Source organism: Aethalodelphis obliquidens, unplaced genomic scaffold (genome assembly GCF_003676395.1).
Source record: "Aethalodelphis obliquidens isolate GAN/ISIS:26980383/991018 unplaced genomic scaffold, ASM367639v1 scaffold63, whole genome shotgun sequence".
Classification (NCBI taxonomy): Eukaryota; Metazoa; Chordata; class Mammalia; order Artiodactyla; family Delphinidae; genus Aethalodelphis; species Aethalodelphis obliquidens.
Window position 1 is genome coordinate 1,672,403 of NW_020838007.1, and position 14,585 is coordinate 1,686,987.

General features: G+C 48.8%; 1 protein-coding gene across 10 annotated transcripts in view; it reads right to left on the reverse strand.

Moving 5' to 3' along the window:
• The window catches only part of MED15 (mediator complex subunit 15), a 61,615-nt gene that overhangs the window by 24,039 nt on the left and 22,991 nt on the right, over window positions 1-14,585 (reverse strand). For 7 of the 10 annotated variants that reach the window (XM_027088593.1, XM_027088595.1, XM_027088594.1 and 4 more), the window contains one exon: window positions 12,542-12,629. In XM_027088593.1, coding sequence (XP_026944394.1) covers window positions 12,542-12,629 — 88 coding nt within the window. Of the gene's footprint in view, window positions 1-12,541; window positions 12,630-14,371; window positions 14,550-14,585 lie in introns of all 10 variants that reach the window. The other 3 variants (XM_027088589.1, XM_027088591.1, XM_027088590.1) reach the window with 1 other exon arrangement.

A 14,585-nucleotide genomic window follows, 5' to 3' on the forward strand; every position in this document is an offset into this window, starting at 1 on the left:
CACAGCCCAGTGCAGCAGAGGCTCTGGGGACCAGACCAGCATGAGGAGGCCTGAAGGGGACAGAGGGGAGCAGCAACCACCTGACAGGAGAAGCGGGCACAGGGAGTGGTCAGTCACACTGCCACCAAGGGGCGCTCCTGTGGGTAAATACATCACCCAGCACGTTGAGGGTAGAGTGCTTCAGGCCTGCTGATTTGATCCTCCTCTGACTCCCCAGGGCACCTGCCCTACTCTATGTCTAGATTGGCTTCCCTGGGCGTGAGAGTTCCCAGCCTCCATGCAGACAGAGAGGTTATGACCCCTCTTCTGCTCCAAGGCACCCCCGCTCCAGGACAGTCCCAGAAATGGGCCGAGGAGCATGTACCTCCCTTATCTTCACTCCACCTTTATCATCTCCCCCTCCTGACAGCAAAAATACAAGCATCCAGGCTGGGTACGGCCAGAGCACAGCAGTGACAGCTCACACGCTGCACTGACTCCGGGCCAGGCACAGCTCTGAATGCTTTACAAATAATTAACACACTTAATTCTTCCAACTGCCCAGTGAGGCAGGTACTACTAGCGGGCTGGTTTGCAGGTGAGAAGACAGAAATGTGGGAAAAAAGCTTCCTGCAGTTTATACACTTTGTCTAACCTGTACAAGTCTTGTATGAGGGCCTGACAGCAAAGGTGGAGGACGAATCCCCTCATGGATGTGGAGGGAGCAACAGGAAGGACACACATGCTCCAGGTAAGATGCCACAGGCCACACACTAGATGCTACACTGTTATACCTTTTGTATAAGACTCGGGGAATCTGAACATGTATATTTGCTTTATACCTGCAAAAAGAAATGCTGCAGATCAACAATTAAATCCCCAGAGGTATTAGGAAGTGGCCTGGAAATGAAACTTCCCACCTTGTTATACAGCTTTCACATTGGAAGTATGTAATCTTTTACCAAATTGAAGACAAAGCCAAATCAAAAGAAAAAAGTACAGGGACTTCCCTGGTGGTAGAGTGGTTAAGAATCCGCCTGCCAATGCAGGGGACACGGGTTCGAGCCCTGGTCTGGGAAGATCCCACATGCCGCGGAGCAACTAAGCCCGTGCGCCACAACAACTGAGCCTAGAGCCCACAAGCCTCAACTACTGAAGCCTGCGTGCCTAGAGCCCATGCTCCGCAATGAGAAGCCACTGCAATGAGAAGCCCGCGCGCTGCAACGAAGAGTAGCCCCGGCTCACCACAACTAGAGAAAGCCCGCGTGCAGCAACAAAGACCCAACGCAGCCAAAAATTTAAAAAAAAAAGTACAATTCCTAAAAATGCAAAACCAACCAAACATATGAGCTGATATCAAGTTGGTGTCAGAATCATAGGGAAAAGAGTTCCTTTGATTGATCATTTTAAAAAACAAAAAGCAAACAAAACAAAAAAAACATATGTCCGTAGGGGAAGCGGTACATTCTAAGTACACACAGAGCTGTAAAGAAATCTTAAACTTCATTCCACATTTTGTTATTTGCTACTAACATTAGTGCTAATATTGGTCTGTTTATTCTGAAAGTATTTTAGAGTAATTATGCCAATGACATTAGAAGACAAGATATTCACAAAAGAGAGCAGATACATGTTTAAAATAAAAGTAAAACCCTGTAATTGGAAATATCAATGTGAAATTATGGGGTTTTGAGGTTGTTGTTTCAAAAACATATGACTCCCTAGCTCTGTTCACAAAAAAGCGCAGAAGCTGTGAGCAGCCCCATGCCCACACTGCAAGCCCCAAGTACCATTTCACCCTTGAAAAGGAACAGGGCTCCTTAGAGCAACAGCTGATTCTGGGCCAAGATGCAAGCAAGCTACAAAAGACTAAGGGGTTGTGACAGGGGCCCCAAGGGGTCAGGAATGTGCCTGTGAGCAGCCACTGGGGACACATCAAAATGAACGGCTGCAAGGCCTGAAACTCGCTTGATGCAGAGCCATGCTCACAACACCACTCACAGGAAGAGAAGCAGCCTCACCCCACCCCCAGGCCCCGGCACTTGCCCCTGGGTACGAAGGGCAGCAATTCCACAAGACAGTCAGTACTCCTGACGGTCCCGAACAGGCTGTGTTTCAAGCAACCAAGTAGCACTGGTGGATGAAAGAAAACCTTTCCTGGCAAGACAATTCCATCTAATAAATGTGGAAGAAAAGCCAGAATTCAGGACAAGTACCAGTTTGCAACGCCCAGTTAAACGATGGAATCATCAGCTGACAAGTGGATGGGAAACTTCATAAAAGAGTCAGACTGTCACTCTCCCAACTCCTGATCAACTGTGGCCTTGTGGGAAAATCAAGACACCCAGAAATATATACAATATATACAAATATAAGGCACCACCTCTAATGCCTTCTTGCTAACAAGACCCCTGCATACTGTGCTCTTTTGATCGAACACCTGGTTCACAAGAAATAAGGGGCAGGCAAGAGGGTTCACCAGAAATAAGGGGCAGGCAAGAGGGAGCCAGGCCACAGGGAATACTGTTGGTGGGAACACCCATGGTAAACACTCTGTTACTGAGGACTCAAAGGAAGAAAAGGAGCTGGTCAGAAAGCTCATGTCATCTTAGAGAATACAGATGTCATCAGGAACAGAATGCTGGGAAAAAGGTGAATGTTAAAAGTGTTTCTGGTGAGGGCTCAGGGGAAAGAGGAACGTGTGATTGGAAACAAGAGCACAGAGAACCCCTGTCATACAGTGTCCAAAAGTCTAGCTGAATCGTACCCTAGTTGAGAGGAAGGCAGACCTTGTAAGCAATGAACCTGGATATTTGGCTGAGTAGACTTCCAAACGAAGTGTGGATGGTCTGGCCTGCTTTCTTCTTTTTTTTAAAAAAATTATTTATTTATTTATTTTTGGCTGCGTTGGGTCTTCGTTGCTGCACACAAGCTTTCTCTAGTTGTGGCGAGCAGGGGCTACTCTTTGTTGCAGTGCACGGGCTTCTCATTGCAGTGGCTTCTCTTTTTTTGCAGAGCACGGGCCCTAGAGCACGCGGGCTTCAGTAGCTGTGGCATGTGGGCTCAGTAGTTGTGGTGCACAAGCTCAGTAGTTGTGGCGCACGGGCTTAGTTGCTCCGCGGCATGTGGGATTTTCCCGGACCAGGGCTCGAACCTGTGTCCCCTGCACTGGCAGGCGGATTCTTAACCACTGCGCCACCAGAGAAGTCCTGGCCTGCTTTCTTCTTGTTGCTTACAGTGAAATTGGGAGTAAAGAAAGAAACTGAGGGAAGAACCGTTAAGCATAAAGGAACCTGGACTTGGTTTCGGAAATTCCCAGGCTATTCAGATTACAAAGAAACACTAAAATTAGGAGATTGACTGTAGGAATGTGTGCTCTGGAGAGAAGGCTGAGGGTGTGGTTGCACAGACTATGCTAGTGCCAAAGAGATCAGGCGTGTGATGAATCCTCTCAGTCGTCTCACAGATGCCAGGAATAGGGATGAAATTACAGGGATGAAACATCTGTGGGGAAACCTTCTGTCTGATGGCATGAATATGTCACATATTCACGGTTTAGAGCGTCATACCAGCAGAAATACTGCCAGTTTAGACTAAAAGGGAGAGACTGGATGAAATTTTAAAAGGGTGTCAGACTCCCAAAGTCAACAGGCAGGAAACAGGCTGGTAAAACTACTGGCTACAAATATGACCACCGGGGAGAGCCTTGGGCCAAGAGGCCAAAGCCATGAGTCCAGAGACTGTAGCCTCCAAGTCTGTGGGAATTTGTCCAGCAGCTACAGGAAACTAATACACTGCCTCTATATAGATTGGCCTATTCTGGGCATTTTATACAAATGCATCATACAATACGTGCTCCCTTGTGACTATTTCACTACACTTATCGTGATGGTTTCAAGGTTCATCTGTGTTGTACCATGTATCAATACTTCAGTCCATTATACGGCCAGATAACAGTCCATTATACAGACACACCACATTTTCTTTATCCACTCATCAGCTGATAAACATTTGGGTGTTCCAACTTTCTGGCTATTATGAGTGATGCTATGAGTATTTCTGCCCAAGTTCTGTGCATATATGGTTACTCTGTTTAATTTCTGAGGAATCACCACACTGTTTTCCACAGTGGCTGCTCCACTATACATTCCTTCCAGCAACGTATGAGGTGCCAATATCTCACCAATACTTATCATCTTTTTTTATTATAGCCATCATGAGTGTGACGTTGTATCTCACTGTGGTTTGGATTCGCCTTTCCCTAAGCACTAGTGATATTGAGCATCCTTTCATGTGCTTCTTGACCATTTGTACTGGGCTGGCCAAAATAGTTCCTTTGGTTTTTTTTTTTTTTTTTTTGCGGTATGCGGGCTTCTCACTGTTGTGGCCTCTCTCGTTGTGGAGCACAGGCTCCGGACGCGCAGGCTCAGCGGCCATGGCTCACGGGCCTAGCCGCTCCGCGGCACGTGGGATCTTCCCAGACCGGGGCACAAACCCGTGTCCCCTGCATCGGCAGGTGGACTCTCAACCACTGCGCCACCAGGGAAGCCCTTTGGTTTTTAAGTAAAAATAAAGACACATTTTTTACTTTCACCAAGAACTTTATTGAACAATGTATTCACCACTTTGTCCCACTACCTTCTGCCATTTTTCAGGCAACTTCAAAATTCCATCTTCCCAAAACTTTTTATTTATTTAAAAAAATTTTTTTTGGCTGCATTGGGTCTTCATTGCTGCACACGGGTTTTCTCTAGTTGCGGCAAGTGGGGGTTACTCTTTGTTGAGCGGGCTTCTCATTGCAGTGGCTTCTCTTGTTGCGGAGCACAGGCTCGAGGCACATGGGCCTCAGTAGTTGTGGCAGGAGGGCTCAGTAGTTGCAGCAGGCAGGCTCTAGGGCGCGCAGGCTTCAGTGGTTGTGGCACGCAGACTCAGCAGTTTGGCACGCGGGCTCTAGAGCGCAGGCTCAGTAGTTGTGGCACATTTACTTAGTTGCTCTGTGGCATGTGGGGTCTTCCCAGACCAGAGATCAAACCCATGTCCCCTGCATTGGCAGGAGGATTCTTAACCACTGCACCACCAGGGAAGTCCCTCAAAACTTTTTAACTTTTTGAGCAAAGAACTTTTCTAGGTGTCTTTTACAGTCTTCCAGGGAATTGACATTGTTTCCATTAAGAGAGTTTTGTAAAGACTGAAATAAATGTAAATCCAAAGGTGCAAATGTCTGGTGAATACGGCGGATGAATCAGAACTTCCCAGCCAAGGTGTAACAGTTTTTGCCTGGTCATCAAAGAAACATGAGGTCTGGCGTTATCGTGATGGAAGATTATGCGTTTTCTGTTGACTAATTCTGGACGCTTTTCATTGAGTGCTGCTTTCAGTTGGTCTAATCGGGAGCAGTACTTGTTGGAATTAATCGTTTGGTTTTCCAGAAGTAGCTCATAATAGAGAACTCCCTTCCAATCCCACCATATACACAACATCACCTTCTTTGGATGAAGACCAGCCTTTGGTGTGGTTGGTGGTGGTTCATTTCGCTTGCCCCACTGATCTCTTCCATTCTACATTATTGTACAGTATCCACTTTTCATCCCGAAGCAATTTGTTTTAAAAACAAAATGTTTGGGCTTCCCTGGTGGCGCAGTGGTTGAGAGTCCGCCTGCCGATGCAGGGGACACGGGTTCATGCCCCGGTCTGGGAAGATCCCATGTGCCGCGGAGCGGCTGGGCCCGTGAGCCATGGCCGCTGAGCCTGCGCATCCGGAGCCTGTGCTCCGCAATGGGAGAGGCCACAGCAGTGAGAGGCACGCGTACCACCAAAAAAAAAAGAACAAAAACAAAAACAAAAAAAAACACCAAAAAACAAAAAAAATGTTTTCACTACGTTTAAATGGAGAATCACATGTGGAAATATGGTCAAGAAGGGTTTTTTTTGCTAAACTTACGTGGAACCGAAACATCAAAGCGATTAACATAACCAAGCTGATGCAAATGATTTTCAACGCTTGATTTGGATATTTTGAGTATGTCAGCTATCTCCTGCATGGTATAACATTGATTGTTCTCAATTAATGTCTCAGTTTGATCGCTATCAACTTCAACTGGTCTACCCGACCGTGGAGCATCGTCCAGCAGGAAATTCCCAGCACGAAACTTCACAAACCACTTTTGACACGTTTGATCAGTCACAGCACCTTCTCCATACACTGCACAAATCTTTTTTTGCATTTCAGTTGCATTTTTACCTTTCTTGAAGTAATAAAGCATAATAAAACAATTTAAAAAATGTTCTTTTTCTTCCATCTTCAATATTAAAATGGCTACACAAAAATTCTCCAATTTTGTTAATTTTTTTTTAAATGCACACTGATATGACAGCTGTCACAATACAATCTAACAAAATTGTTTTGAAGGAAGTTAAAGACAACTAAGCGCTACTAGAGCCATCTTACGGGAAAAAAACGAATGAACTTTTTTAGCCAACCCAATATATCTTCTCTGGAGAAATGTCTATTCAAGTTCTTTGCCCATTTTTGAATTAGGTTGTTTGGTTTCTTTTGTTGTTGTTTTTGAGTTGCAGTTCTTTATATAATCTGATACCAGTCCCTCATCAGATATCATCAGATATTTGATTTGCAAATATTTTCTCCCATTCCATAGGCTGTCATTTTACTCTCTTGATGGTATCCTTTGATGCACAATAGTGTTTAATTTTGATGAAGTCAAATTAATCTATGTTTTCTTTTGTTGCTTGTGCTTTTGGTGTCACATGTAAGAAACCATTGCCTAATCTGAGGTCACAAAGATTCATGCCTATATTTTCTTCTAAAAATTTTAGTTTTAGAACTTTCCTGGTAGTGCAGTGGTTAAGAATCCGCCTGTAAAAGCAGGGGACACAGCTTCAAGCCCTGGTCCCACAGGAAGATCCCACATGCCGCGGAGCAACTAAGCCCGTGCGCCACAACTACTGAGCCTGTGCTCTAGAGCCCGCGAGCCACAACTACGAGCCTACACACCTAGAGCCCATGCTCTGCAATGAGAAACCTCTGCAATGAGAAGCCCGCGCACCTCAACGAAGAGGAGCCCCAGCTCACTGCAACTAGAGAAAGCCTGTGCACAGCAATGAAGACCCAATGCAGCCAAAAATAAATAAAAAATAAAAGTTTAACAGTTTTAGCTCTTAGGTCTTTGATCCATTTTGAGTTAATGCTGGTATATGGTATGAGACTGGGGTCCCACCTCAATATCATACATGTGATAATCCAGCAGATGTCCCAGCACCATTTGTTCTTTTCCAAGATTGTTTTGGCTATGCTGGGTCCCTTGAGTTTCCTTAGAATCATTTTGTCAGTTTCTACAAAGTCTGTTAGAAACTTTTCCTCATACTTGAAAAATGTATCAATTCCCAGAGCAGGTGCTCCAGAGCCAGTGTTCTCAGCAACATGGGACCTTTGGTAAATATTGTGTTGTGATTCACGTATTTTAAAATTTTACCCTTATACATTATAAAATATTTTAAACATACAAAAATTAAATAATAAAACAAATGACAGTGGGTTCCTTACCCAGTTTAAATTAAAAAATAAGATCGAAAGAAAGCAAGCTAGCTCCCCATGCTACCGCTGATTTGCCCCACACCTTGTGTTCTTCACAGCTGAACTGGAGAAAGTCACGAGGACTACACGGAGTGTCTGTACTCTCTCAGCTCCTCAGTACATGCTAGTGAAAATGGAGCAACTGAAAACCAAAGAAGTAGAATTTCCAAAGAGGCCTCCGAGCAAGCACGCCGACGCCGGGTAGTGGAGGAGGAGGCCTGGCTGTCACCCCGCAAACAGCAGAGGGCAGGAGCACAGCCCTGGACCTGTCAAAACTGGCCACACCCAGGCCTATCTAGCAGGTCCCAGCAGTTTTTCAGAAAATACTAGTCTTTTCATGCGGCACAAGTGTGCTTTTCTCCTCCAATAGCTGTCCCTGATTAAACAAAGATAGCAGAAGATGTATTCGGTTTCATTCAAAAGGCCAACCCTGGGCTTGCGAGGTCCGTAAAAAGGGCTGAAGGTTGGAGAGTGTCTCCTTCATCAGACGTGCACGGCCTCTTCCCGCTCTCCCCAGGCTGTGCTCTTGCCCTGTTATTCCAGCAGCTGCTTGTGCCCCTCAGCCCTCCTCTAATTAGCCTCCAGGTCACTTCCCAGTTCTGATGTTCTCGGCCTCCTGGTCCCTGGGTTTCACCTTGGCCCCCACCGTGGGGACTCAGCGTTTACAGCTGTAAACCAGAGACATGCACTACTTCTGCATAATACTATACAACGTGCAAAACAGTTGATGTGTGTTTAACATATAAGCTTAATTTAAAAACAACCAAGTGATAAGTACATGTTCAGCAATGCACCCAGCTGTAATAAGCCTCTCTAGGCACTGCAGCTGTGGGTGCCGACGCAGAGGTCCCGGGATCCCTGGCTGTGCTCTCATCCAGCAGATGCCATACCTTCATGAATCTGCAGAGTGCTTAGAGCTGCTATTATTATACCACCCACCACCCCCAGGGAAAGTGGTTTCTGCCTTGAGGCAGAGAGCAGTCCCACCTGCAGGAATTCAGATGTTAAGAATTAAAGTGGGTGTTTGGGTGTCTTTTGCTTTGCTAGATGGGGGGAAGTAGCACAAGTAGCAAAGAGGGTAGGCTCCTACCCCACACCCCCAGGATGTGTGACCTCCTGGGCAAGTTACCTGGCATCTGTGTGCCTGAGCCTCCTCATCTGCATCCTGGGGAGAGCAGCACTGTACCTGCTTCATGGGCCTTACAAGGCGACATCACATCACTTTAGAGGGAGCAATGGGGCCTGGCCGTTAGACCCAGGGCCAGCCCCTGACAGAATGGGAAGAGCTTTAACTCTGGGTGCTAACACCACACTGGAAGCATGCACCAACCAGGCAATCTGGAGCTGGTGGTCTTTTAGACAAGAGTGCTCAAGGTCTTCCTTGCCCGGGCTGTATACCAGGCAGCCTGAGGTGCCCATGGATGACCTGGTTTCCTTTAGGGTGGACACCTCTGGACCCACCTGCTTGCCAGGATTCCAAGAGAAGGTTAGCCCCTTTTCCATGACCTCCTCTGCCTCCCGGACCCTCCTGGAGTCTAAAAACAGAAATCACTCTTCTGTATCCTTTTCTTTGCTCTGGGTCCCACCTTTTACATTCTTTCACAGTCATTCTAATGGGGTCTCAGGCAGGAGGGGCAAGTAACAAGCGTGCCGGCTGCCACCTGACTGGAGAGTCCCTCTGGAGCCCTACCCTGGAGGAAAGGTCTCACCGCATGACAGGGCCCAAGGCTCCATGTGGGGCTTGAGCAGGACTAATAAACTGGACATCGGACAGCAGTGTCCAAGCAGAAAGTCTGTCTCTAAAAATGACATAGGAAACTTCCCAGACCTCTCTATAAATACCTCTCTTCCAAACAGTCAGGGCCTCCTCTTGAAGTTAGGGATTTAGAACCAGCCTGACCAAAGGAGATGCAACTGAAATTGCTAAGGTGTGGTGTGGGCTGCAGTAAGGAGAGGTGAGGACAGTGACGGGGGCTGTTGTGCTGCCAGTCGCCCCCTCGGGATGGAAGACTTATTCCCCAGCTGCTGGGAGGGTCTCTGGGGTGGCCAGTCTCCAAGATGGCAGCTAACAACCGCTGGCCTCCTTGGATGCACAGGCCACAGCGCACAGAGAAGGTGGAGGCGACTCCCTCCCCAGACTCCACACTGGCCTTAGGACTTGCTGTGACCCAGAGATGTTCTAGGACTTCAGGGGACTGACAGCTTCCACGTCCCCTGCCTTGGAAGCCAGCCACTGTGCCGTAACGAAGCCCGGGCTATGCTGCTGGAGACACCAGGTGGCTGCCAGCTGAATGTGGCTGCGCCGAGGTCACCAGTGAGACCAGAAGAATGGCCAGCCAGGCAGTTCCAATCATCCCAATCCTGACCCACAGAATCAGGACAGATACCAACTATTGCTCTAGGCCACTACATTTTGCGGTAGTTCCTTATAAAGCAATAGACAACAAATACTGGACCAACAAGTTGTGCATTTCGAAAGTTGAAATAATTCAATAAGCCCTCACCAAGGTTCTTATCTCCCAAATATCTTCAAATAATGTATCTAATAATAATGAGTTCTTACAATCTAGCAATAAAAAGACCAACAACTCAATTTTAAAATGGGCAAAGGATTTGAATAAGCATTTCTCCAAAGAAAATATACAAATGACCAATAAACACAGTAAGTCATCTGGGAATGCAAATCAAAACCACAATTAGATACCACTTCACACTCATTATGATGGCTATAATAAAAAAAAAAAAACAGTAACAAGTATTGATGAGGAATGGAGAAACTGGAACCTCATACACTCCTAGTGGGAATGTAAAATGGTGCAGCTGCTTTGAAAACAGTCTGGCAATTCCTCAAAAGGTTAAATACAGAGTTACCATCTGATTCAGCAGTTCCTTTCCTAGGTATACAGGAAAGAGAAATGGAAACATATGTCCCCAGGAAAGTTTGCAAACAAATGTTCATAGCAGCATTATTATAACAGCCAAAAAGTGGAAACGCTCCAGATGTCCATAAACTGGTGATGGATAAATAAAATATGGTACATCCATACAATGGAATATTATTTGGCAATAAAAAGGAATAAAGTACATGCTACAACATGGTTCATGGGTGAACATTAAAACTATTATGCTAAGTGAAAGAAGCCAGTCACAGAAACATATATTTTATGATGCATTTATATGAAAAGTACAAAACAAGCAAATCTATAGCAACAGAAAGCAGGTAAGTGGTTGCCTAGGACTGAGGGTTGAGGGAAAATGGCGAGTGCTGGCTAACGGATATAGAGATTCTTTAGAAAATGCTCTAGGGAGTACCCTGGGGGCCTAAGTGGTTAGGATTCCGGGCTTTCACTGTCATGGCCCATGTTCAATCCCTGGTCGGGGAACTGAGATCCCATAAACTGCAAGGTGTGGCCAAAGAAAAAAAAAAAGAAAAAGGAAAATGCTCTAAAATGGATTGTGGTGATGGCTGCACAACTCTGTGAAGATCCTAAAAGACCAACCACTGAACTGTACACTTTAAATTGGTGAATTGTACAGTATATGAATTAGAGCTCAATAAAGTTGCTATAAAAAAAGAATATAACACTTACCATTTTCTATGTCCACAGCACGAGCCTGCCCACCTCAGTGCACGGGCTTCTGCTGCTCGTCCTCCACCTACTTGTGCTCACAAACACATGCTGGTGTGCTCTGACCTCCAAGCCCAGGCTGTACACATGGTTTCTGTTTTGGAAGCTGCACTCTCCGGCCAATCATCTCTACCTTTCCATTTCAGAAAATGTTTACCTCATCTAAACACTCAAACCAGGCTAAGTTTCCCCAACGGACCTCTGTACGTCTTGACAGTTGGTTTACCTAAACCTGGATCCAACCATATATAGCATCTGCTTTTGATTCTTTCTTTTCTCTTCTTTTTTTAAAAAAAATTTATCTATTTATGTATTTCTTTTTGGCTGCATTGGGTTTTCGTTGCTGCGTGCGGGCTTTCTCTAGTTGCAGTGAGTGGGGGCTACTCTTCGTTGCAATGCGTGGGCTTCTCATTGTGGTGGCTTATCTTGTTGCAGAGCACAGCCTCTAGATGCACGGGCTTCAGCAGTTGCAGCACACAGGCTCAGTAGTTGCGGTGTGCAGGCTCAAGAGCGCAGGCTCAGTAGTTGTGTCGCACAGGCTTAGTTGCTCCACGGCATGTGGGATCTTCCCGGACCAGGGTTCAAACCCGTGTCCCCTGCATTTGCAGGCGGATTCTTAACCACTGCGTCACCAGGGAAGTCCCTGTTTCTGATTCTTGACACACAGTAGGTCTTAGAGCTCCAGCACCACGCTCGGGCATCAGGTGCTCAGCAGAGCTGGTGCAGCAGACACAGCCCGCCCTGCACGAGCCAGGTAACCCAGACAAGCCGCTTGCTTCTTTGTGCCTGTTCTGTTTCATTTCTACGAGCAGCTCTACCCCAAGGCAGATAACAAGAGGTGGTCACGTGAAGCCCCTGGTGATGCCCAGTTCACGCGAGAGCTCACACAGGAAACCCGCCCCAACCACTCCACCTGTGAAGTTCCCAAGCATCGTCCTCACCAAAACCTCGCCCTCCACGAGCATCACCTGCATCATTTAACAAAAAGGGACAGGAACCCTTCTGGGCCCACCTGTCAGGGCCCTGACCCACAGGAGGGCTGAGCCTGAGGACAGAGAGGTTCTTACTCAGAGCACCGTCCACAGGAACCACCGGGGCCCGAGGGAGCGCCCTACAGGATTCACGGGAGCTGACCACGAATGGGGGTGCCAACAGCAAGGTCTGGGGTCAGAGGCTGCGCCTGCATCCTGGATGCCCACCCAATCCCCTCCCGCACCTATACCACAAACACAGGATCTTCCCACAGAATGCCACCCAACAGTGAGCAGCCACCCCGTCCCCATGGCCTGGCACCCTGCCCTCCAGCAGCATCCCCACTGGGAGCCACCCCCCAGGGCCTTACCCGAGTCTTGGCCTTCAGAAACACGTGGCTCTCCATGTCCTTGCTGGATTTACTGTGGGCCACACCAGCCTTCCTCATGGCATCCTCTCTGGAACACAGAGGAGGAGAGATGTTGACACAGGCTCCCTGGCCAGCAGGCCCACGGATGTGGCCTGGCCCACCAGCCTGGTTGAGGCCCAGGAGAGGCACGAAGGGGGGGGGCTCTCAGCACAGCGATGAAAGGCAGCTGAGCAAAGGAGAAGGCGGGCAGCGCCACGAGAAGGAAGGAACAGGAAAGGCGGTCACCATGAAACAAAGCAGCCACCCCGCTTGAGCGGGCAGAGGGGCCAGGCCCAGAGGCTCCTCACAACCAGCACATTAAACAACAGGGCGTCCAGCTGGCCTCCATTTCCTGCCCTCTACGTGACCTGAGCCCCCACCCAACTCTGGCGTCAAGAGCAGTGGGACCCTTGCTCTGGAAGCCTCCTCTGCTGGAAAAAAGGGGCCATGCCAGTCACCTCTCAGTTCCTCCCAAGGCAAAGGCCCCTGTGTCAGACATGCAGCTCCTCCCAGTGGGACCAAGGAGATGAGCCCGACCTCAACAACTTCCAGCTGGGGGCAGGAGACCACACAAATGCCAACACATGCATGGCAAGAGACGGAATGTGACCCCAGGTTTTCATCACATGATGCTCTGCTGCACATGGCTAAGCCCGAGCTCCTCTGGATGGTAGCACACATTCCCCCCCCCCCCCCCCCCCCCCAGACGAAGGGAAGGATAGGTGCGCATTTGTTAGAAAGGAAGGAGCACATCAGGCTCAGGTCCACAAGCCTGGCCCCTCTGCTCACAGCCCGCCTTCTTCTCCACAGGATGGGTCTCCCGACCTGTCTTCCCAGCGCTGGGCTCACTGATAAAGACCCCCCCTCTCCCAAGGGAATCCAACAAGCCTAGTCCAGCCGGTGCTGGAAGGCTTTCTGATGGCTCCAAACACACACACACCCTGGGTACTGAAAGAGTGTGCACATGGGCTGCAGGATCACATTCGTGATCCCGAGAGAAACCCCAGACAAGAGGCTAAATGCTGAGATGGATAAATCTGTACTAACGTATAAAGAAAGATAAAATGCTGCTGACTACCACACTGCCAGATTCCACACGTGAGGCCAGAGTCCCCACCTCCCGCCTGCTTCCCTGAGCCTGCACCAGGGCCAGGAGGCAGCAACGGGTTCCCGCTGGAGAAGCATCCAGAGTAGAGCAAATGCTCGCACGAGGGGATGTGTGACCAGGATCAAAGAGAGGCAAAAGGAAGGATGCAGGAGGACAAGGCGAGACCCTGACAGGCCAGGGGGACCTGGCGCTCAGGGGCTGAGGCCAGCGGAGCAGGCATCCCACGTGCGAACGTGGGTTCTGAGCCCTCGAGCAGCTCCGACAAGTGACTGAGCAGACCTGTCTTCAAGGGGGGGTCTCCCCAGCACCCCCATCCCTCCTCCAACAGCCATATGAGGCTAACCCTACCACAGAGGCTTGCCCGAAGCTGAGGGCCACAGAGCCGCGGACCACTGGGGCAACCCCAAGGACAGCGGTAGACACATGAGGGGGCCGTGACGGCTGGCAGCTGGCTGAGAAGAGGCCCCAGGAGCCAGGTGAAGCGCAGAGTGGCCAAGAGGGGCGCAGACAGCCCTGCGTCACGAGCAGACGACCTGGGGGCTTGGCCAGGCACCTGGCTGGTGACAAATGGTCCTCCGAGCTGCTGGCAACAACTCTGAAGGGGGCAGGCTTGCAGGCCCCCCGCGGACACTGCATCTTGCCTGCAGCAGAGACCCTGGCACGTCCGCAGAGACAAGACAGACCTGTGCTTCGTGGTGGAGGGACCTTTCCAGGCCCAAAGACACCAGATCGCCTGGAGCAGGAGCCCTGGCCTGTCGTGGTCAGGGCAACGCCACAGACGATGGGGACGCACGGGCACCGGCTGTTAGTGACTCAAGAGCCTGAAGGGCATCAACTACACAGGAGGCCAGAAACAGGTGTCTGTGGACAAGAATGGAACACAAGCAGCAGGCAGCG